At 38.6% G+C, this 25,361-nt stretch overlaps 2 protein-coding genes across 4 annotated transcripts; one reads left to right on the plus strand and one right to left on the minus strand.

Moving 5' to 3' along the window:
- Positions 1-392: 392 nt before the first annotated feature.
- LOC133715147 (SWR1 complex subunit 2) lies at positions 393-3,528 on the plus strand. Of its 3 annotated transcripts, none has more exons than XM_062141528.1 (12): positions 393-569; positions 653-722; positions 828-899; positions 997-1,043; positions 1,117-1,369; positions 1,454-1,529; positions 1,638-1,757; positions 1,890-1,958; positions 2,057-2,099; positions 2,536-2,601; positions 2,744-3,079; positions 3,184-3,528. In XM_062141528.1, the coding sequence occupies exons 1-11, from the start codon at positions 502-504 to the stop codon at positions 2,934-2,936; spliced, it is 1,077 nt and encodes a 358-aa protein (XP_061997512.1). In that variant the 5' UTR covers positions 393-501; the 3' UTR covers positions 2,937-3,079; positions 3,184-3,528. The 3 variants fall into 3 exon arrangements, with proteins under 3 accessions (XP_061997512.1, XP_061997513.1, XP_061997511.1); XM_062141529.1 differs by having other exon boundaries at positions 3,187-3,528; XM_062141527.1 differs by having other exon boundaries at positions 2,744-3,075.
- Positions 3,529-16,436: 12,908 nt separating this feature from the next.
- Positions 16,437-18,678, minus strand: LOC133718312 (uncharacterized). Its single transcript, XM_062145123.1, has 2 exons — positions 18,509-18,678; positions 16,437-17,736 (listed from the first exon to the last, which is right to left on the minus strand). The coding sequence occupies exon 2, from the start codon at positions 17,702-17,704 to the stop codon at positions 16,619-16,621; it is 1,086 nt and encodes a 361-aa protein (XP_062001107.1). The 5' UTR covers positions 17,705-17,736; positions 18,509-18,678; the 3' UTR covers positions 16,437-16,618.
- Between the last annotated feature and the right edge of the window lie 6,683 nt (positions 18,679-25,361).

The following is a 25,361-nucleotide window of genomic DNA, read 5'->3' on the forward strand; positions in this document are numbered from 1 at the left end:
TGCTGGAGGGATGGAGGGAGGGAGGGAGAGAGATCCGGCATCGTTTGGAGAGAGAGAGAGAGAGAGAGAGAGAGAGAGAGAGAGAGAGAGAGAGAGAGAGAGATTGATGAGTTTCAATTTAATCAATAGGGGCAAAACTGACAATAGATTTTAAATTGGGTAAATGAGGTTAAAAAACTCTTAGTGGAGTAAGTGGACAATTTTTAAGCTAAAATTGGGTAAGTGGTCACGGCCCCTATTGATAAAGGGGTGAGAAAAGAAACTTTTGTGTCGGCCACTTATTCAATTTTCTATATTTTTATCTTTCTGTCTTTGAATTTGACCGTATTAACTATTTTAGATGATTTATGAAGGGTCCATCTTCTTATAAGTGAAAGGACGTGTCATTAAGCAGTGGACGACGTGTCGTTAGTATTACATATCTCATAGAGGCCGGAGCTTTCTGGGTTTAGTCAGTGACTGAGATTGAAGCTCTGTAGGAGTCTAGGGTTTAGTTTCGCGATGGAGGACCCGAAAGATGACCCGGCCGTGTTTCTGGATCGCACCTCACGCGCCACCAGAGGGAAGAGGTAATTGATAATTCAATACCTGAGATTATGAGTTTCGATTGGTTCGATCAAATTCAAGAGTGTAACTTTTTCGATGATTTCAGGATGACGAAGTTACTGGATGAAGAAATCGAAGAGGACGAGACGTTCTGGAATCAAGAGGCTCTTAAAGATGTAATCTTCTTCTTTTTTTCTTTTCTTTTCTCTTTTCGAATTTTTGTTCAGTGTAATTTGTAGTGGTGAACACAGTTTGTGATTTATGGATGGAAATTGTGGTAGGAGGAAGAAGATGATAACTATGAAGCAGAGCCTGAAGTTGCTGATGTGTTTGATAGCGATTTCGATGAAGATGTGAGTTCTCTCTTGGACCAGTGCTTACATTTGTTTAGTTTAATTTCGAGTTCTCTAGCATTTCTGTTTTGATTAGAGTTAGGTTAAATTGGTGTAGGAGCCTGACCCGGACGAAGGCGCAGAAGACAATGAGGGAGAGGAAAGGTTAGTGTTTTTGCTTACTCAAAGTGACATTTGGAGTTATTTTAGTTGGAATTTATTGGATTTTGATTTGCAGACGGACGAAGAAGCGGTTGAAATTTCCGGGGAAGCAGCCAAGCAAGAAGAAGAAGATAAAAGTGCTTTCGAAGATAGAAGACAGCTCCAAGAATGAAAAGCCGAAATCTTCTTCTAAAACTGAACAGCATCATCATGATGCTCCTGAGGATGGGGAAGGGGAGAGAAGTGTGAGGAAATCTACGAGAACTGCAGTGGTTGTTAGGCAAGCTGAGAGAGAGGCAAATCGTGCTGCTTTGCAAGCAACCATGAGGGTAAGTGTCGATGGTATTTGGGTGTTGGCTATACTCCAAATTATGATTGTGTTTGTAATGAATATCGATTTTCTGTTACATTAGCCGATAAAGAGAAAAAAGGAAGGCGAAGAGAAGAGGATGAGCCAGGAAGAGATGCTTCTGGAAGCTGCTCAAACAGGTTTGGATTATAGGTCTCAGTATTGATAGTAACTTTTTTATGTGAATTGGGGCTCTACTAGTACTTATTTGAAATTGAGGCTTAAACTGTATACCTATGTATCTTCAGAAATTATCAACTTGAGGAATTTGGAACGTGTTCTAGCAAGGGAGGAAGAAGTTAAGAAGCGAGCAATTGTGCATAAGGCTGTCTATACTGGTCCACAACTACGTTATTTTTCAAAAGATGGTAAGCTTTCTGTCATTAATTTATTCTGATCTGATATTTTCTTTCTTTCAAATATTGCAATTATACCCGGGTTTTCATCATTCTGACAAATATAGTATTCTGATAAAGAAATATCCACTGCATTTCTTTTAGGTAACTCATATCTGGAATTCAGCAGAGGGTTATCGTTCCATTCTGATCTCTCTACAACATCTGCTCCCTGTAAGTAGTAGTTCAGATTAAGGTGTGGAAAATGACTTTTTTAAGTGATGTTCCAGAACAATGCTTATAATGCATGTGTTTTTGTTCTTCTATCCCAGATCCTGAGAAAGCTGTCTGTGCAGTTACTGGCTTACCTGCCAAGTAAGTGTTATTATTTAATGATGTGGCTTCTGATATATGTGTATGCGCTAATACAATTCGAGTAGGCAACATTAGCTAGGGAACATATGGTTTTTACTTTGATGCTGTGCTTCAATTCTTTATTAGTTGAAGTGTGAACTCAAGAAAAGTAAGAAATAAGAGCAAAGATTGAATTCATAATGAAGAGAAAACGTTTGGTATTATATCTGTCACAATTGTTACCCACTATTGAACAATGCTCTAATAAGCTTGCCATCTCATGAATGAATGCTTGGTGTCCTGCTCTTTGTTTATTTGTGATAGTAGATATTAGAGAAGCAGACTGAGCTCCCATAGAGTGTGAGGATTGATGATGTTGGAAACATACAACTGTAAGGTTGTCAGTCAGACCATATTCTGTTATAAGTCCGCTTAATGAACTTATTTGATATTGTAGGTACCGCGATCCAAAGACAGGGCTACCTTATGCAACAAAGGAAGCTTTTAAAATTATTCGGCAGCGGTATGTTTTTTTCATCTATTGGATTTTATTCTTTCGTACTTATAGGGTTTTGTTTTGCTGCTTACATTCATATATTGATGTATAATTTGGACTGATTTTTTTTACTTTTTTGTTCTTTTATCTTTTTGTTACCAATTTCCAGCTTTCTACAAGAGAGTGGTGCAGTTAGGAAAGAGATGGACCTGGGTGATTTGTATGATTCAATTTCTGGGAAAGGTTTTTCAGCAAGGCAGAAGAGATCGGTGGTGTCAAATAAAAGTGAGGTGTCATATCCTCGATACTTTGCACGTTTCCGCAGGGCTCCAGCTCTTGAAAGTGTATCCTCTGAAGAGTGATGTTGAATCTGAGACTGCACGTTCTCAAAGTTCTTAATGTAGGATCCTTTAGAAAATGTTTTTCCGCCTAATTGGCTATGTGCAAGGCAAGAAGAAGTCTCTATGAAGAAGGCTTGCGGACTAGAATCACAAGTTATTTGTAAGTATGTCTATGTTGGCTCTAGTAAAATGTCAGTTTGGAGTATATATTACTTCAGGAATCATATTAATTTGAGATGTGTTATTATCTCTGCATTTACTATGGCAGTAGGGTGGCATGGCTAGAGACTTATAAATGCTTCTGAGCGCTCTTGTCTAACTATGATGAGGAGCCGGTGACTTGCAACGGGAAGCATTCAAATGCTTATTCTGAGTTGGTGTTCACCTCAAATAAAAAAGAGAGTTGGTCTTCAGAAAGCATGGGTGTTGGTTAGCTGAATCCTTCTAGCCAGTACGTTTTGTATCTGAAAGTAATCGCCAGATGTTTAGTAAATTTTGTTGCTGATATGTGCTATTTTATCCAGTTTTGGCTCTGTATACATATAGTTTGGTTAACAAACAGAAACTTTATGATTATTCATTTAATGAATCGTTCCAAGCAACGATTGCAGGATTTGAGGGTCAGACGCCATTAACGAGTGAGGAGGTTTTAGGGTTCTTCAGATTTGGGTAATGCTTTCAATTTCTGAACCAATTCCAACAAGTTGTTTTTTCATTCAACCATAAGTCCATAAGTGTGGATTGGACAAGCTGTTAAACCGCTACTAGATCAAAGTTTTCCTGGTCTGACCAGGAGAACATGACCAAGTTACCACTGGTACGGTAAAAAGTCAAACTGATAACTGACAACTTATACGTATCCGGTTTTAATCAATTATTGTTTCCTACGCCGACACACCAGAAATATGACAGAACTAAGTAAATGCAAGGCTATTTTCGTCCACCCGAAAAAAAAAATTACCCGTTCCCCTTCGTATTACATCTCCTTTCCTAATCGTAAATGGAATATTGTAACGTGGTAGGGATCAGAATTGATCCCACTATATAAATTGAAACACAGGGTTGTGGTATGCAATAAAATTGCTTACAAGTTACAACCTACATTGATCGATCATCGTTGTCCTCGGAGCAATAGGGATGGAAGACCTACCGGCTACCGGAAGATATGGTAGTGGAAATCCTTCACAGGGTTCCCCAAAAACCCTTAGTCCGATTCAGCCTTGTTTCAAAACGGTGGCATTCCATTATATGTGACGACCCACAATTCAAGACATCCTATGTGAAATTAGCATCCGAGAAGCAAACCCTAAGTCGTAGACTCCTCCTCTCCACCGGTACCGCCCACTCTCAAGTTGAATCCTTAGACTTGGAGACGCCGTCGTTTGGAGTCACAAAAGGCAGCTGTCCATTCAATAAACGTGGGTATCGTGTCAAGCTACTAGGCTCCTGCAATGGGTTGGTATGTGTAGCTCTTGTTGAGCCTGAGCAAAACTTGGATGATTGGAACCCAGCAGCTCTTGAGTCTATCCGAAACTTGTATATTTGGAACCCATCAAACGGATTCTTTCAAAAATTACACGACTCTGGTTTTTCCGGAGAAGATGGGATAAGGAGTTATAAACAGTTTCCTTGATGGAAGGAACTGCTATAACTGCAAAGCAGTTACAAAACTGTTCTACAGATCTGTTGATTCCCCTACAAGAACATAAACTAATCTCTATATATATTCCCATCAATACAAGGAGATTATATCGTATGGATCTTGGAGAAGGAATGGACAACACCAACCAAACTGGTCATTTACTTAAACTCTATATCTAATCCTAGTCTGACATAGAAATATATCTTCAGTTTATATATATGTTCTGCATTTAAGTTGCAGTAGGCTAGTTTTAATTTAACAATTGGTATCAGAGCATCTATGCTGAGACTAAGATTGATATATCTATGATTCTGAGATTACATGAATGCTTATACATGCTTATATGATTATATTGATCTGGTTATTTTTAAAATTTGCAATATTAATATGATAAAGCATGTATGCATAATTAAATTCTGTTAGAATAAATGTTGTGTAATTTCATTGAAGTTCATATGCTACCACAGTAGTCATGAATAGATTGACATGTTAAAGTTTATGAAATGTCATATAAGGAACCAATGTTGTTATACTGTATGCTATCAAAGTAGTCACAGTAAAAGAGCATTATAGTTTTCTGCAAGAAAACATTAATCAAGATAACATCATTTGAATTGTTATATGCTTCCAAAGAAGTCATTTCAATTAAATCAGTATGATGATATGTGTATATGTAAGAAAGAACTTTTTAGTTGTCTTTTGAGATTGTATATCACAAATGATATCACTCTTATTTTGACAAATGTTTATCTTGAATATATACACTGTATGAAATGCAAATTATCAAATTGCAATTGGGAAATTATATTGAGTCAATGGTATATAGATACCATACTGAATACATCAATACATATTGCAGCACTGCATTTTCCAATGAGCATCAGTAACATTGAACTGCTCAATGGATCAAACTACAAGAAATGGAAGGGAGACATTGAATTGAACCTAGGAATTCTAGACTTTGATCATGTGCTAAGGGAGGATCCACCACAGGAGCCAGCTGCTAATGCAAGCAAGGAGACTAAGAACAAGTACCTGCAGTGGCATAGGCATAATAGAATGGCCTTGATCTGCATGAAGAAAAGCATGACAGATGCAGTGAAGGGAGGAATTGCAGATTCTGAAAATGCAAGGGTGTTTTTCAACTCCATTGCAGATAAGTACAAGGTGTCTGACAAAGCTGAAACTGGAAATTTGATGAATAAACTTATCAAGATGAGGTTCAATGGACAAGGAAGCATCAGGGAGTACATTTTGCAAGGGATAAACACTGCTGGGAAGTTGAAGGGTCTAAATGTGACAGTTGAAGACACTTTCTTGGTGTATCTGCTGCTTAACTCACTGCCAGACCAATACAGCCATCTCAAGAGTCTCTACAACACTCAGAAGGAAAAATGGAGTCTTGATGAACTCATCTCCATATGTGTACAGGAGAAGACTGAAGTACTCAAGAGGGGTAAGGCTATAACCATAAACTACATGGGAAACCCAGTGAACTACTTGGGAAAACCCAAGTTTAAGAAAAATTCTGGAAAATACTTCAAGGGAAGTTCATCTAAGAACCCTGTGAAATCTGACTTCACCAAGGGTAAATCTCTCAATGCATCGCCAAGTCAAGTGAAATGCTTCTTTTGCAAGAAAGTTGGACATTTCAAGAAGGACTGTGATGGCTTCAAGAATTGGCTGAATAAGAAAGGTAACTTTTTACTCAAATCTATTTTCTCTGTTGAGTCAAATGGTTTTGAAACTGACAATTCTTGGTGGTTTGATACTGGTTCACCTATTCACATTGTGAACTCATTGCAGGGATTATCCAGAATAACAATCCCAAGAAGGAATGAGACTAAAGTATGTACTGCAAGTGGACAAAAAGTAGAAGTTCAAGCTGTAGGAATTGTCAAGTTATTGTTTAGGAATAAGTTTGTGTTAGAACTATCTAATGTGTATTGTATTCCAGAAATAAAGAGAAACCTAGTATCTGGTTCTCAATTTGTAAAAGATGGTGATTTTAGCTTTTCAAGTAATAATATTAGGATGTTGTTTTATAAAGCTGATTTCTGTTTTGGTAATGCTGATATCATTGATGGCTATTGGCATGTTAATTGTGTTAATGAAGTTTTCTGCAAAAATAGTTGTTCTACTGATGTGTTTTCAATCGATAAAGTTTCTGGTGTCAAAAGAAAGTTCAAGCACAATGCCTCATCTTTTTTGTGGCATAAGAGATTAGGTCACATTTCAAAATTTAGAATGCAGGAACTAGTTAAACAAAATGTCTTGCCTGCATTAGATTTCAATGATTTTGAAACTTGCATTGACTGTTTAAAAGGAAAAATGACAAATTCCAGAAATCTTGATTCTAAAAGAAGTGAGCATCTTTTAGACTTAATACATACAGATGTGTGTGGACCATTTCCAGTTCAAACCATTTGTGGAAATTCATATTTTGTCACTTTCATTGATGACTTTTCAAGGTATTGTTTCATTTATCTCATTTCTGAAAAATCACAAATGTTGGATTGTTTCAAAATTTTCAAGAATGAGGTCGAAAGACAAACTAAGAGATTGATTAAGATGGTGAGATCGGATAGAGGAGGTGAGTATTTTGGCAAATACTCATAAAAGGGACAACATAAAGGACCCTTTGCTTTATATTTGGAAGAGTGTGGAATTATTGCTCAATACACCACACCTTACACTCCTCAACAGAATGGGGTTTCTGAAAGAAGGAACAGGACCCTAATAAACATGGTTAGGAGCATGTTTGTTAGATCAGGCCTGCCAAAATTTTTATGGGGAGAAGCCTTAAAGACAGCTAATTACATTAGTAACAGAACTCCTACAAAAGCTGTGAAAAATACTCCATTTGAGCAGTGGTTTGGATATAAACCAAGCCTAAACCATTTTCATGTGTGGGGATGTAAGGCTGAGGCAAGAGTCTATGATGTGGAGAAGAAAGATAAGTTGGATTCACAGTCAATATCAGCATTTTTTGTTGGATATGCAGAAAAATCAAAGGGGTATAAGTTTTATAATTCTGCAAGAAGTCAAAGAATTTTTGAGACAAATAGAGCAACATTCTTTGATGAGCTATTTGATCAGTGTGAGGCAGTAATAGATGCATCAAGCACAAGTCAAAATGAGAAGAATTTTGAAGAATGGTTTGTTTAATTTATCCAGAAATTGTGGTTGAAGATAAACCTTATACTCAAGAAAACATGATCATTGGAAATCAAATTCCAATAGAAACCATGCAAAATGAACCAGCTGCAGTAGTTGAAGATCAAGCAAATGATGGTGTGGACTTTCAAGAGAATGAAGTAGGTGGCAATGAAGCAGTTGAAGTTGTTCCAGAAGTAGTTCCAGTCAGGAGATCAACAAGAGAAAGAAGGCCTGCAATTTCTGATGATTATCATTTATTTTATACTGAGGTAGAATTTGATTTGGGAGAAGATAATGATCCTGTTTCTTACAAGGAGGCAATGCAATCTGTCAATAAAGAAAAATGGGAATTGGCTATGGAGGATGAGTTAATGAGCATGTCAAAGAATTGTGTGTGGAACTTGGTGGAAAGAACAGCAGAAATGAAGCCTATAGGTTGCAAATGGGTATTTAAAACCAAAAGAGATGCAAATGGAAAGATTGAGAGGTATAAGGCTAGGCTGGTTGCAAAGGGTTACAATCAAAAGGAATGGGTGGATTACAATGAGACATTCTCACCTGTGTCAACCAAGGATGCTTTTAGAGTCATCATGGCCTTGGTGGCACATTATGATTTGGAACTGCACCAAATGGATGTCAAAACAGCTTTTTTGAATGGAAACTTGGAGGAAGAAATTTACATGCTTCAACCAGAGGGATATGTGGAAAATGAGAACAAGATTTGTAGTTTAAAGAAGTCCATTTATGGATTAAAGCAGGCTTCTAGACAATGGTACTTGAAATTTGACAAAGTGGTCACAGATTTTGGATTTGAAGAGAATAAACTTGATGAATGCATATATTGCAAGATCAGTGGGAGTTATTTGATATTTTTAATTTTGTATGTTGATGATATTCTACTTGCCACAAACAGTGTAGCCTTGTTGAAATCAACTAAAGAATTTCTGCAAATGAATTTTGACATGAAGGATATGGGAGAAGCACACTATGTACTTGGTATTGAAATTGAGAGGGACAGAAGCAAACATGTGTTGGGATTATCTCAGAAGCATTATGTGGATAAAATACTGCATAGATTTGGCATGGAGAAAGGGAGAAATGGTGAATCACCAATGTCAAAAGGTGATAAGCTTCACAAGGGTCAATGTCCACAGAACAATTTCCAAAAGAAAAGCATGGAAAATGTTCCATATGCAAGGCTGGTAGGAAGTTTAATGTATGCTTAGGTCTGCACAAGACCTGACATAGCTTTTGCAGTCAATATGCTATCCAGGTTTCAATCCAATGCAGGTCATGAGCATTGGGTAGCAGGTAAGAAGGTTTTGAGGTATCTAAAAGCAACGAGAGATCATGTGCTGGTCTACAAAAAAATTGAGGATCAAGAATTGAAAGTAGAGTGCTTTACAGATGCTTCTTACAAGCAGGATCCAGATGACTTAAAGTCGACATCTGGATACATATTTATGCTTGCTGGTGGAGCAATATCCTGGAAAACCAGCAAACAATCATTAACTGCAACATCAACATTCCAAGCAGAATATATTGCTATTTTTGAAGCTACAACTCATGCATTATGGCTTAAGAGTTTTATTTCAAGACTAAAGATTGTTGATTCTGCAGTAAGGCCAATGGCTATATATTGTGACAATGCAGCAACAGTTTTCTTTTCAAAGAACAACAAGAGAACTTCAGCATCTAGAAATATAGATGTGAAGTATTTTTCAGTAAGAGAAAGTGTGAGAGATAAAGAAGTGGAAATTGTGAAGATAGGAACAAAGGAACAATTGGCAGATCCCTTGACAAAGGCTTTACCAGTTGCTTGTTTTGTGGAGCATGTTAAGAAGATGGGAGTGTTGTCTAGTATTGATGCTTAAGTTACTGAATTGTAGGTTTACTGTGTAATGGTTGCAGTATTAATAAGTGCTACAATATTCAAGTGATTTGTTTTTTCACATTTAAGTCTATTACTTCATTTTATATAGTATGAATTTAACTGAATATTGCATCTGCATAATCATTTCAAGTATACATGAAGTACTGATATGAATCAGTGATATTATGCAGTAGATAATAGACTTATTTCCAAGGTTAATCTGGAGTCAATAATGCTTAAAGAATTGTTGATTACAATATATGTTAAGCATATTCAGTTCTTTGCATTTGAGGTAATTCATGTAATTGTAATTACTGTGATGTGATTTCAAGAAACTTTATGTTGTTAACATACTGCAATTCTTTTGATTCATCACAGTTAATTGCAATTGACAGAATTTTGAGAATCAGATGAATGTTGTTTAAATCCAGTGCACACTACAGCAATAGGTTGTTTCATTTTTACATTTAGACATATATCTAGTTCAGTGGGAGATTGTAAGATCATATTGAACTAGATATATAAAGCTGGTATGAATACGAGTTGCAGCAGCAAAAGAAAATGAAGCTAAATTATTGGGATTTAAATAAAACATTGGTGATTTAATTGAGTTATAAAATCATTTATAAACACTTAATTAAAGCCATATGATTAAGATAAGACCTTGTCTGACTAGATAAGGAGTTATAAACAGTTTCCTTGATGGAAGGAACTGCTATAACTGCAAAGCAGTTACAAAAGTGTTCTATGTTAAGCCAAATAGCTACCCTCAAGTGCAAGAGGTACAAGTTATAGAATAGAGGATTAAGTAAGGATGTCGAACCCACGAGGATTGGTAAATCCTTTCCTAGCTAGGGAAAAACCTAAAGGAAAACTAGAAGAATATGGCAAATGTACAATCACAAACAAAGGCTCACAAGTGAGTACAAGTTCATGGTGAGTATGTGCAAGATGGTGTGTAGAGATTTGATTTGATGTTGGGAATGGTTTCGATTCAAATTCAAACAACAAGAGCAAGAAAAGTAAACTAAGCTAATTAAACAAGTTGTTGTCAAATGGATGAGAGTTAGAGCTTAGATTGTCCACCAAAGCCTCCCTTGTATGCATTGATGCTTAAACTACAAGTGATGCAATCCCAAATACCCAATTACCCTCTTTGCATCCGGATAAGATTACAAAGGCTTAAACTCCTTTAATGTTATCAATTCTAACCGGATAAGTCTAGAATTAACTACCTAAGAACAATTCCTATTACCGGATAAGTCTCAATTCATTGTTCCTAGATGCATAAAGCTTTGAGTTTAGATAATCATGCAAGCAAACCAATCCTAGATCTAGGTGATTTTAACTCACAACCTTCATATGCACACATGGTGTGCTTTCATGCTCTTAATGTCTAGAGGTGACTAATCTCAAAACACTAATCATGAGATGACAAATGCATTATACTTGAACTAGTCAAATTCCAATATAAGCATTCACTTCTTGAATTAGCATGTGAAGGTGGTAATGGAAAATTGCATAAAACATAAGATTCACATCAATATCATACAAGATTGGCTAGGGCTTTCAACCCTAGCCCCAACAAATTCACTACTCACTCATAACTAGATAAACAAACTTCAACATTCTAAGATTCATCAAGAATAAAGAGTTAAAGAGTAAAGAGTGATTATTGATGATGCCAAAAGTGGTGGTGGAGATGGGTTTCCAAGCTCATGAGGTGGTGGATGTCTCCTTCTCCTTGCTCCAAGCTCTTGATGATGTGGGAATGGTGAAAGTAAGAGTAGCTAGTGATGATTTGTGGTGATGGAGGGTTATGAAAGTGTTGAGAAGATGAGTGTAGAGGTGAAAAAATGGAGGTTTTCTGCTGGAAAAAATGGTGGCCTTGCTTGAGAGATCATGAGAGAGAGAATGCAGATCCCTTCCAGCCTTCCTTCCGTGAGTCCAAGAGAGAGATTGCAGCTGGATGGAGTTGAGTGAGTGGACTCCTCTTTTCAGCCATCCATGTTCCCCTTGGTGTCAAAGTGTGCAAAAGTTGTCTACCACCTTGTCTCCCCACAAAGCTCCAAAGTGTGCAAGAGACAAAAGCACAATGTGTAGGGAAAATATCTGAATTTCAAGTGAGAGATTCACACAACTATGCTCCTCCATTGCTGGAGAAATGATCCTCCATGAGTGGCGGCTCGAGGAAAAGTTCACCGGAAAAGTCGCCGGAAATGCCGATTTGTAATTTTCTTCCAATCTCCGTGTCTTCTTTTCCTTGCTTCAAATCTCCGCATTTCGAGCCTCAAATAGTCATTTTATTATTAAAGCATGGATTCCTACAAATAAAAGGAAATGGATTAAAAAGAGTAAAATAGCCTGCAAGACAAATCAATTTCTAAGTTATGGGGCACAATTGCATAAGTAATTTATGACTCAACAAATACCCCCAAACTTAAACATTGCTTGTCCTCAAGCAAACTAACCCAAATCCGACACTACAACAACTACCTAATCCTTCCAACAATTTCCTCAAAGAACACAACATCGATAGGGCATGGAAATCAAGTTAAGTCTTAAAGCTTCATGGATCATGGATCAAATGCTTGCGTTTTGAAATGTGTAGCATGTCTTCAATTTGTCATTTCAACATACCGAAATTGAGAATGCATGTCAAACCATGTTAACCATAAACTCACAAGATATTCACTCTGTTTTTCACACAAGTGTTTATGGGTTATCTATTCTACACTCAAAACAATCTCATGCAATACCGCCATATGCTTGCTCTTCAATCTTATCTCCACTTATCAACAAAATCACACCTTGGATGAAAAAGGACTTTTATTGGATGTAATGAGGCTTAGGGGTGAGGGGTTAAAGAAATGAAATGGAATGGAATAGCAATTTTTCAAGCAACAATCCTTTTGAGAGTAAGAACTTAAAAATTAAAGATGCTCAATTTTCACTTTCTCACCACTCCCCCAAACTTGAACAAAAACTAATTATTGAATTGAAATAACATTCTTTTGAGATTTTCTTTTGTTTCACTTCTTCTTCTTTTTTTTTTTTTTTTTCTTTTTTTTTTTTTCATACTACTTTTTTTTTTTCATACTACTTTTTTTTTTTTTTTTTTTTTTTTTTTTTTTACTAATAAAAAGTAAAATTGCAAAACAAAGAACACCCCCAAACTTATTCTTTTCCGAGTACCCCCAAACTTGTTTCTTTTAGCATCATAACACAAACAATCTCGTATTGCTCATTAAGAAAACTTGAAAGGGTAAGGCAAATGTTTAAGTTAAGGGTAAACATTTATGGTGTGAAGAATTGAAAGGCTAATTACACAAAGGCTCAAAATGGCAATCTAAGGATATTCAATCTTTTGGGACATACTCATTTGGCCATGGTGGATTCCTAGTTGCCTAAATCATTTCCAAGATGTAACATTGAGACAAAGAGTTTCGAAAGATATGAAGCAAGTTCTAGAGATGCAAAGCAAATGAGATGTTCACTCATGAAGAAATCAGTGCTTATAAGGCATGTATGCACTCCAATTAAGCTCAAATCTCACTATATGGCATGTAATGGCTCCCACAAGTCTCACTATGCTTCTCTAGCTCAATATATTGACATGACAAATATGGATATAAATGAAAGCAAACACTTGATCCATAATGATTTATTTTGAAAAATAAAGCTCATAAGACCCAAACATGCTTTCTAGCCCACATTTATATTAAGCTCAAGTTCATCATTGGTGTTGGAAGAAACCTAAAAGAACACACACACAAAACTAGAAAAGAAAAGACTTTTTTTTTTTTTTTTTTTTTTTTTTTTAAATAATTCAAATTCAACACTTAGGTACGGGAACAGGGAGTCTCGATGTGCAATGGGACTGAAACAGCTACCCTTTTTCAAGACTATGTTTAATCCAATATACCTTAGTGTATCACAATATCAACTAAAACACACACAATCCAATATCAACTATTTTGCAAATATTTTTTTTTTTTATTTTTTTTTTTATTTTTTTTTTTTTTATATATACTAACTACTAAAAACACAATAAAGCAATAATCTTTCCCCCATACTTAATTCATGCATTTTCCTCAATGTATAAACAAATATAAAGCATGCAAAGCATAAATCAAGCATAGAAGAGAAAGTTAACGCAACGAAACCTAAAACAACTTAGAATTCATGAAAATAAAATAGAAGGAAGAGTTCAAGAAAGCAAATCAGCGTTTGATGGCTCCTCCACAGCTACAGTTGAAATGGGTTGCCTCCCATGCAGCGCTTAATGTTTAAAGTCTTTCAGCCTAGACTTATACCTCCATTTACTCATTTGGAGGAGCGGTATGCGGGCGAGTAGCAGCCCTCTTGCTGGTTTCAGCCTCCGGAGGAGGGTCCTCATGGTGTGATGCAGTAGAGTCATTGCGAGGAAATCCAGGAGGATAACTCTGCAAGTTATTGACTTCTTGAGCAAGCTTGTTTATTGCAGTGTGACAGCGGATCAAAGAGAGGTTCATCTCAGAGATGTAATCGATCATGCATGTGACTCTCCAATCTGTCACCATAATACCATCGCGGAGAGAGGAACGCAAATCATCAATCGAATCCGACAAGCTTTCCAGGGTGGCCACAGGCCGAGGAGCATGCGCAGCTGGTGAGGAAGAGGATTCTCCGGGATGCAATCTGGGAGAGCGACGAGGCAGAGGAGGGGGACTGCGGCTACGCTCACGTATAGGACGATGGTCCCCAGGACGAGTGAGGCCAGCTCTAGCGGCCGCTTGACGACCTTCTTCCTCCAAAGAGAGAACACGGCGTTGATTGACGCCCATGCGAGCAGTAACCCTGGTTCGAACCATGATGAAGGAGAAGGAATTTGAAAAGGCACACAGTTTGAACAAAGCTTCTCCGGGAAAGAGAAGGGTTATGACAGTTCACAGCCCAAGAAACACGTATGCACATGAACAACTCCCCCACGCGGAAATATTCCTTTCTTTTCCGTGATTTACGGCAATTAGATCTGCTTTCGGCTGTAGCTCGTCTGTCACAGCTCCTCGAGATCCGTTTGATTCCCCCACGCGTCCTTTCTTTTCCTTGATTCACGGCAATTAGATCTGCTTTCGGCTGTAGCTTGTCTGTTGTAGCTCCTCGAGATCCTCTCAGTCCCCTCACACGCTCTCCACGCGCCAACAGCTTTTCCGTGTTTTCAGGCGACTTTAATCCAACGCGTAGAATGAATCTCAGAGATCGTCCATCCAACGGTGGAGATCTGCTCACCTTGTTCTATAAATAGGTGCATCCTGGAGAAAAACTGTTCACACCAAAGAAAAGAAATTTTTCCCCAGCCATTCTCTCTCAAACTCTTCAGCCTTCCTCTCGAAACTCAAATCCTTTTTTCATCAATTTCAATCCTTCTTTTCTCTGAACTTTCAGATCTCCAACACCCCTTCATCGACCTTAATCCTTCTAAGGTCAATCTCCCACAAACACTCAACAACTTTGTTCTTCAATTTACACTTCCTCTCAACTCATCACCATGGAACCACGAACTCTGCAACTAATGGAGCTACCAACCCAGCAACAAATCGAGGATGTAGGAAACAACCAAGCAGCCGGGAGTAGTGCCAACACGGATTTCTGGCGAAGCCGTACCAGGTGGATTCCTACTCCAGATCAAATAAGAATCCTCAAGGATCTTTACTACGACAAGAGAGTTAAGTGCCCAACTACAGAGCAAATTCACGAGATCTGTCTCCAGCTGAACCAGTATGGACAGGTTGAGGGCAAGAACATTTATTTTTGGTTCCAGAACGTCAGGGCTCGAGAGAGGCAGATGAAGAGGTGTAATCAGGCTGCTCAAGTGCCCATGGGAACTAGTTCTCCTGGTACTGGTGGATCCATTGATCTCAATTTTGGGTCCACTGGTTCTACTGGTGATGGTGGATCCATCGACATCAATTTTGGGTCCACTAGTTTTACTGGTGCTGGTGGATCCATTGATCTCAATTTTGGGCCAGGCAGTGTTGACCCGTATTTCTCCTCACCCTTCACTACTAGTACCAGTACTACTTTCTTTGGCAGGAATGAAGAACAAACTTCCATGGAACAACGAGGAGAAGATCACCAGGAGATTGAAACCCTTCCACTGTTCCCCATGCACGATGAGGACATTGGCAACAAGAAGACTCCTTCCGAGGGAGGTAGCAGCTATGATGACTACTCAGGTGGCGGCTACAACGGTGGCTCTCGCATTGTTCTTGAGCTCAGCCTCAACTCCTCCGGATCTGCTGACATGGTTTAGTTACAATTTTATTTTGTAAATATATGTAAATTAATTTTATTTTATTTTATTTTATTTTATTTTTTTTTTTTGTAATTAAGACTGAATGAATGTTTTTTTTTTTTTTTTTTTTTTTTTTTAAATTTATTTATTTAATCATAAAACAATAACACACAATCCCCCCACACTTGAACTTAACATTGTCCTCAATGTTACAAAGTATTTTCTTGAAAGCAATTTCAATGAAAAGTCCAAGTATGAAAGAAAAACACAAGTTATTTATAAAACAAAAAGAAACAAGTAAATAATCACAAATTGAAATTAGAGACAAGAGTAAATAATGACAAGAGTAAGTTAGAGATTTCTCCCCCTTGAAGTCCATGAATTCCAAGCAAGACACCAACAAATAACCAACAAGGCAAGGGCCTTGCAATCCAACTCCAATAGTGCCAAACATCGTCATTGAGCAAGAAATTCTCCATCAAAAATCAGCATCAAACCCAACATTGTTCAAACAACAAAGTGAAGAAGAAAACAAAAGTACCAACATGCTTCAAGAGTATGATCGTGAATGAACAAATGCTTAGCCATAAAATGTTGCAAAAATGGCTAAAAGCAATATGAAGCTATAACTAAAATGAAGTCCCCCCCCTAAAACATTAGGGGTTACAAAATAAAACCGAGAAATAAAAAGTGTACTAAACACAACTAACAATAATTGACTAAAAGAACTAAACAAACAACAAACAAAGTCTTCAAGCATCCTCCCCATCATCGTCATTGCCATTCTCATCATCATCAACATCCATGTCGCCAGAAGGTGGTACAAAGGAGGGACCCATAGGAGCCGGTGGAGCTCCCATCAAATCAAGCCGAGCCATGATAGTACCAATTCCTCTCATTATTTCCTCATTTTGACGGATTTGAAGGCGTGCCAATAATCTAGCATCCCGACCTTTCAAAGTTGAAATGTCAAAGGAACTCAAAGAAAAGCTAGTGGGAATGCTAGATGGAGTGGGAATGGAGGAAGAAGATGGGGTACCATGTCTAGCATTGGTAATTTGGGCCTCACTCCTAAGAATGGCTTCATCATCTAATGGAGAATAAGCCTTGAGCCACTTATCGTCACGTGACATTTGTGGAACCTTTTTGGTCTTACAAATGCGTGAGATGAGACAAGGAAAGACTAATTGGCTCCTAGGCGAACCATAAGCACACGAAATGATGGCCTCATAGATAATAAGGGCAAATGGGATAGGAATCTCATTCGCTACCATAAGAACAAGAAGGTTGCCACCAACCGTAGGGATCTCGGACTTTTGGGTGTGAGGACTAATATTTCTCCTAACAAATTGCCAAAAGGTTCGATAAGGTTGAGGAAAATCACCTTGATGAACTTTTTGGCCAACTCTACTCTTATATGCATCTTTACTCTCTAGCACATGCTCCGCAAGATAAGGTAGTGTTAACTCATTGTATTTGTCCTCAAATTTTTTTATTTCATCCTCCGAAATATGTGGCAAATCAAGAAAATCTTGAATGAATGCCGGACTGAGTGTGATTTGCTTCTTTCGAATCTTAACCACAACTTCCTTAATAGTAGGCTTAGCCGGAGGAAAACCCCTATAGAAGTCTCTAACACAACTTTCATCAAATGCATCATTTTTGGAAGCTAAGTTGGTCAACCCTCTAGATGAAATATAAGCCCTAAGAGTAACAAGAGGAGGATAGGAGGTGGCTCTAACCAAGTCAACATTCCGTTCAGAATGAATCTTCCTCACGGGGCCGGAGGAGGATTCTTCCCTAGGCCTCTTGCTCGCTTCGGTTTGACGTCTTGACATCTTGGCTAGATGAGCGATGATGAGTATGATGCCTAAAAACAAGAACAATTACACACAAACATTTTTAGAAAGCAACCTTTGAACAAGAGAACAACTCAAGTAGCTATGACTATTGCTAACACAAAATTCACTATGGGTTACCAAATTCCTAACCACCACCATCAAATTCATCATGAAATTAAAGCAAATTGAGGTAAGAATCCAACAATCACATAAACAAATGGCAAGGAAACAATAGTAAAGTTAGGATTTAAAGAATCATGGCAATCATCACAATATCAAAATTCTTGAAGCTCATTGACTAGATTCCATTAACCCATAACTAAACAATCAAGAAACAAGAAACTACAAGCAAAAACAACAACAATCAAAGCAAAAGAAAATCTGGAAAAACAATCAAAGCAAAAGACAATATGGAAATCTAGGATTCTAGAAAATCTGGAAATTTAGCTATGGTGCCCAACATCTAAATCATCAAGTTTCAACAAAAGAACACCAAATTCCATCAATCCATAACTAAACAATCAAGAAACAAGAAACTAAAAGCAAAAACAACAACAAACAAAGCAAAAGAAAATCTGGAAAAACAATCAAAGCAAAAGAAAATATGGAAATCTAGGATTCTAGAAAATCTGGAAATTTAGCTATGGTGCCCAACATCTAAATCATCAAGTTTCAACAAAAGAACACCAAATTCCATCAATCCATAACTCTAACAACCTAGAATTAACCTACAATATGAACAAAATCGGAATGTACACCTTCAACACACAAGAAGTTCAAAGTTAAGAGATAGAGCTTTACCTCTTGGAGAAAGCTCAAAAGCTTCACCAAAGACTCAAGAACACCTAGAAATCTAGAGAGAAACCCGAAAATCCCAAGTTTTTGGCTTGAAGTTGAGTGAAAGATGAAGGAGAATGGAGGAGGAAGATGATGAATAGTACACCGTAGAGAGAGGGTCGAACTGGGTAGAAAGAAATAAGAAAGAAAGCAGGGAGAAAGAGAAAAGAAGAGAAGAGAAGAGAAGAAAAAAAACGTTAAAATCTGGCCCGAAATTTTTTTTTTTTTTTTTTTTTTTTTTTTAAGTGGCTTGAGATCGATCGTTCCAATTGGACGATCGATCGTTTTGAAATTGTGAACTCTCTGCCTCTTTCAGCGATCGATCGCACCAAATGGTGAGATCGATCGTTTATTCAATTTTTTTTTTTTTTTTTTTTTTTTTTTTTTTTTTTGGAATGGCTTGAGATCGATCGTTTGGAAGTGAAGATCGATCGTTCCTGATTTCAAAACTCTCTGTGACTCTTAAACGATCGATCGTTTGGAAGTGAAGATCGATCGTTTGCTCTGTTTTTTTCAAAACCACTCACCAAACTTAAACTTTTAACACTACAAACAACTAAGTAAACATGAAAATGAAAGATGTAAGTAAAGGATTATGAGAAACTCCCCCTTGAAGACCACGGTTTCCATTATAAACACCTCCAATCACCAAGCAAACAATACCGAAGTCTTGCCACCAAGCTTGTCATCTTTGGTGTTATTCCAAGAGTTTTCTTTCTCCTTCGTCTTGCATCAAGAGCATGGCTACCTCCAAGTAGGGCTTTGCTTTAAGGACATCTTGCCGGTCCGTTGACTCTCCAAATCAATGAAGAGGAACAAGAGGAGCATCCATGAAGTACATGACCTCCTCTTCAACTCCCAAGCTACCAAGCAAGTAAGGCTTCAATCGGTGGCCATTAACCTTGAATGTGCTCTCATTACTTGGGTTCTTGATCTCAATGGCACCATGGGGAAAGACTTTCACAACTTCAAAAGGGCCATACCACCTTGATCTAAGTTTTCCGGGAAAGAGTTTGAGCCTTGAGTTATAGAGAAGAACAAGTTGTCCTTCCTCAAATGTCTTCTTGATCAACTTCTTGTCATGATAGGCCTTGGTTCTCTCCTTGTATAGCTTGGCATTCTCATATGCCTCCATTCTAATTTCGTCAAGCTCACATAGATCAAGTTTCCTCTTCTCTCCCGCCTTAGCAAGATCAAAATTGAACTTCTTGATAGCCCAATATGCTTTATGCTCCAATTCCACAGGCAAATGACATGCTTTTCCATAAACTAACCGATAAGGTGACATGCCAAGTGGAGTCTTGTAGGCGGTCCGATATGCCCAAAGAGCATCTCCAAGTTTGGTGCTCCAATCTTTCCTTGTGATCCCCACAATCTTCTCTAGAATGCTCTTGATTTCTCGGTTTGAGATTTCAACTTGACCACTTGTTTGGGGATGGTAGGGAGTGCCAACCTTGTGCTTGATGTCATACTTCTTGCATAGAGCTTCAAAATGCTTGTTGAGAAAGTGGGATCCTCCGTCACTTATGATGGCTCTTGGAGTGCCATACCTTTGAAAAATGTTCTCTTTGAGGAACTTGAGCACAACATTGTGATCATTCTTGGCACTTGCAATTGCTTCTACCCACTTAGAAACATAGTCAACTCCAACAAGGATGAATTGGTTGCCATAAGAGCTTGGGAATGGTCCCATGAAGTCAATACCCCAACAATCAAAAATTTCTACTTCCATGATGTTGGTGAGGGGCATTTGATTCCTTGAAGCAATGTTACCACTTCTTTGGCATCTATCACAAGCACTAACATAGGCATGTGCATCTTTGAAAAGAGTAGGCCAATAAAAACCGCAACTTAGTACCTTGAATGCCGTTTTCTTCCCTCCAAAATGACCTCCACAAGCAAGTGTATGGCAGTGGGAAAGGATACTAGGAACCTCCTCTTGAGCTATGCATCTTCTCAACATTTGATCCTTGCCAAACTTGAACAAATATGGGTCATCCCACAAATAATGGCGTGCTTCCTTGAGGAATCGCTTCCTTCCTTGATAATCAAGCTCACTTGGAATGTACTTCCCTTCACTTGCATGGTAGTTCACCAAATTAGCAAACCATGGGAGCTTCTTGACATTGATGTTGAACAATTGCTCATCCGGAAAAGTGTCCTTCAAAGGAATGGAGGAGTCATCACCTCCTTCAACCAATCTTGACAAATGATCCGCCACTTGGTTTTCTTTTCCCGGTTTGTCTTTGATCTCAATATCAAACTCTTGCAACAACAAAATCCATCTTATCAATCTTGGCTTAGCCTCTTTTTTTGACAAAAGATACTTCAAGGCACTATGATCCGTGTGCACAACAACTTTGGTACCAAGCAAATAGCTTCTAAACTTCTCAAGAGCAAAGATAATTGCAAGAAGTTCTTTCTCCGTTGTGGTGTAATTAATTTGTGCATCATTCAAGGTACGACTAGCATAGTAGATAGCATGAAGTACCTTTTCCTTCTTTTGAGCCAAAACCGCTCCCATAGCATAATCCGAAGCATCACACATTAACTCAAAAGGAAGAGACCAATCCGGTGCAATCATGATAGGAGCTTGAGTGAGCATCACCTTGATTGTCTCAAATGCTTTCAAACAATGTTCATCAAACACAAAAGGAGCTTCTTTGGCTAGCAAATCACAAAGAGGCTTAGAGATCTTGGAGAAATCCTTCATGTACCTTCTATAGAAACCGGCATGTCCAAGAAAACTTCTAATTGCTTTGACATTGTGTGGAGGTGGTAACTTAGAAATGAGCTCCACCTTGGCCTTGTCAACTTCCATTCCTCTTGCACTCACCACATGCCCAAGAACAATCCCCTCATTCACCATGAAGTGGCACTTCTCCCAATTCAAGACTAAGTTGCAATCTTCACATCTTTGAAGCACAAGTGCCAAATGGTGTAGGCATTGATCAAATGAATCCCCAAAGACACTAAAGTCATCCATGAACACTTCAATGAATCTCTCCACCATATCACTAAAAATGGAAATCATGCACCTTTGAAAAGTTGCCGGTGCATTGCACAAACCGAATGGCATTCTTCTATAGGCAAAGGTACCATATGGACAAGTGAAGGTAGTCTTGTCTTGGTCTTCTGGAGCAATGGGGATTTGATTGTAGCCACTATACCCATCAAGAAAGCAATAATACTCATGGCCGGCAAGTCTTTCTAGCATTTGATCAATGAATGGCAATGGAAAGTGATCCTTTCTTGTGGCATTATTGAGCTTTCGGTAGTCTATGCACACTCTCCACCCATTTGCCACTCTTTGAGGGACAAGCTCTCCTTTATCATTGGCCACAACCGTTATGCCACTCTTCTTAGGAACCACTTGAACCGGTGACACCCACTTTGAATCGGAAATGGGGTAGATGACACCAACATCAAGTAGCTTCATTACTTCCTTCCTCACTACTTCTTGCATTGGAGGATTGAGCCTCCTTTGTGGATCCCTCCTAGGCTTCATATCATCTTCAAGGAGGATCTTATGCATGCACATACTTGGACTTATGCCTTTGATATCAGCAATAGTCCAACCAATGGCCTCCTTGTTTTCATCCAACATTCTAAGTAGCTTTTGTTCTTGCAAAGCACTCAAACATGAAGAGATAATTACGGGCAACTTGTGGTTTTCACCAATAAAAGCATACTTTAAATGAGAAGGAAGTGGTTTCATGTCAAGAGTAGGAGGATATTTAATTGATGGAAGTAAAGGAGTAGAGTTGGCAAGAGGTACCTCAACCTTTGGTTGCAAATGTGGAGTGCAAGGCCTTAAGGCTTCAAGTGTAAGCTCGGCTTCTCTGGTTGCCTCCTCAATGAACTCTATGCCATTATGATGCAAACATGTCTCCAATGGATCTTGAGATGCATTTTCAATGAAAGTTTTCTCCACCATCTTGTCAATACCATCCAAAACGTCAATCCGGAAACAATCATAGGCATTTGATGGCTTACTCATTGCATCAAAGATTCTAAAAGCAATGGTAGTATCATGAACGGTCATGGTCATCAACCCCTCCTTGACATCAATCTTAGTACCGGCGGTTGCCATAAATGCTCTCCCAAGGATGATAGGCAACTCCTTCTCATGGAGAGGAGCCTCTTCCATGTCTAGAATGATGAAATCGGCCGGTAGGATCAAGTCTTGTACCTTCACAAGAACATTTTCCACAACCCCTCTTGGGTAAACAACACTCCTATCCGCCATTTGCAAAGAGATAGCAATGGGCCGGATTTCACCAATTCCAAGAGACTCATAGATACTATAAGGCATTAAGTTGATACTAGCACCCAAATCCATCAAAGCTTTATCAAAGAAAGTTTTACCTATCTTGCATGGAACGGTGAATGAACCCGGATCTTTCAACTTTGGTGGAAGCTTCCTTTGCAAAACCGCACTAACTTCTTCACTTAGACACACTTTCTCATCCTTCTCAAACTTCCTCTTGTGGGTACATAGCTCCTTGAGAAACTTGGCATATGTAGGAATGGTTTTGATTGCATCCAAAAGAGGGATGTTAATCTCCACCTTCCTAAATAAATCAAGGAACTCTTTCTTCACCTTCTCATTCTTTTGCTTCAATACCTCTTTCCTTTGAAATTGAGGATAAGGAAGGGAAATTTCTTTCTCTTGAACTATCTTCATAGGAGGATTGAATGTGATACCTCTTTTGAATGGCCTTTCTGTTGGAGTAGATGTAGAGCCTTCTTTGTCATGAGTTCCGACCTTGACATTAAATTCGTTCTTCAAGGCTTCCTCTTGCACTTCTTCTTCTAAGGCTACTCTCAAACCCAAAGGCTTGTCAAAGGCATTCATCTTGTCATTCAAAGCTTCTTCTTCACCATCATTAAACCCCAAGATGACTTCTCCATGTGACAATTCTCTTGCCTTGCCCTTTTCTCTCTTTTCAAAACCAGGTGGCTCCCTTGGAGTTACAACTTCCTCATTTTTAGGCATGTACACATTGTTCTCAACTTGCCTCCCACTTCTTAAAGTAGTAATGGCTTTGGCTTCATGCCTTGGGTTGTTCTCCACTTGGCTTGGAAACACACCTTGCTTCCTTTGGCTTAACTCTTGGGCTAGTTGTCCCATTTGTATCTCAAGCTTGCTCATGCTTTGGTGAAGGACATTAATCTTCTCATCTTGTTTTGCTTGAGTACCCTTGTTCTCCACAAAGAAATTCATCAACATGTCTTCAACACTAGGCTTCTTCAATGACTCTTGAGGTGGTACTATAGGTTGTGGTTGAGGTGGAGGTTGATAAGGTGCCCTTTGGAATTGATTGTTGGCTCCTTGATTGTTGTAGTTGGAGGAGCTTGCACCTTGATAGCCACCACTAGACCTTTGAAAACCTTGGCCTTGCTCACGATTGCCAAACCCTTGATCTCGGTTTTGGTTGCCTCCCCACCCAAAGTTGGGGTGGTTTCTCCATCCGGGATTGTAGGTGTTACTATATGGATCATTTCTTGGCCTTGGTTGGAAACCAACTTGGTTGCATTGCTCCATATCAACTTGAAGTGCACCTCCTCTTGGACAAAGCATTGTCTCATGTTGATCACTCTCACAAATTAAGCACACTTGCTCAACCATCTTGCTCGACATAGGTTGGAGTTGCTCCCGGTTTCCTTGAGTATTAAGAATCAAGTCTAGCTTCTTATTCATGTTGGCCTCAATCCTCTTCAACTCAATCTGCATTTGAGTATTTGGTGAATCCATCTCATACATACCTCCTCTTCTGTGTTGATCCTTCAAAATGACATTGGCTTCTTTCACCGGTCTTCTATCACTTTGATTATCATAGAGTTGGGATGACTCGGCTAATGAGTCAAGAACACTTTCCGCTTCGATCTCATTCTTCTCCATGAAGCTCCCTTGACAAGCATTGTCAATTCTTCTCTTGGTATCTTGGCTTGACCCATTGTAGAAAGTGCTCAATAACAACCATTTCTTGACACCATGATTAGGGCAATTTTGCTCCATGTCTTTGAATCTCTCCCAAGACTCATGAAACAATTCAGATGGAAACTCTTGGAAAGTCATGAGTAAGTTCCTTAATGCATTGCTCTTTGATGGTGGAAAGTACTTCTTGAGGAATGCGGCTTTCATGTTATCCCATGAATTGATACTTGCCGCCGGAATCTTGTACAACCAATCTTTGGCCTTATCCTTCAATGAGAAAGGAAAAAGCCTTAGCCTAAGGTTGTCTTCATCAATACCATTGAGTTGGACCGTTGAGCAAACTTCATTGAATAGCTTGATGTGCCTAAATGGATCACCGGTGAAGCCACCATCAAAAGCCGGTAGAAGTTGCAAGGTACTTGGCATAATAGAAAAGGCATGAGCACATGGTGGCAAGACAATGCAACTTGGATGATTTGTGAAAGTAGGAACGGTGTAGTCCTTCAATGGCCTTGGTTCATCACCCATTTTTGGTTCAAGACACTCCTCCCTTAGTTGCCTTAACAACTCTTGTGCTCTTTGATCAATGTATTGAAATAGAGTGGGTGGACCGATGGGGTAAGGTTCTTCTTCACCACTATTCTCTTGAATGATATAGTCTTGATCGTCACTTGGTGTGCTTGGAGGAGATGGATACTCTTCACTTGATTGAGCAATAAGATTCATGCACACCTATAAGAATTCAAAGCAAAGGTAAGTACACAAGTTGCAACACAAAAGAAAACAAAAAAAAATTGCTGAAACAGGGGAAACGATCGATCGTTTATACCCTGAGATCGATCGTTTCTTAAAAAAAATTGGAACGTCCAGTCGAGA

This window comes from Rosa rugosa, chromosome 6 (assembly GCF_958449725.1).
Source record: "Rosa rugosa chromosome 6, drRosRugo1.1, whole genome shotgun sequence".
In the NCBI taxonomy this organism is placed as follows: Eukaryota; Viridiplantae; Streptophyta; class Magnoliopsida; order Rosales; family Rosaceae; genus Rosa; species Rosa rugosa.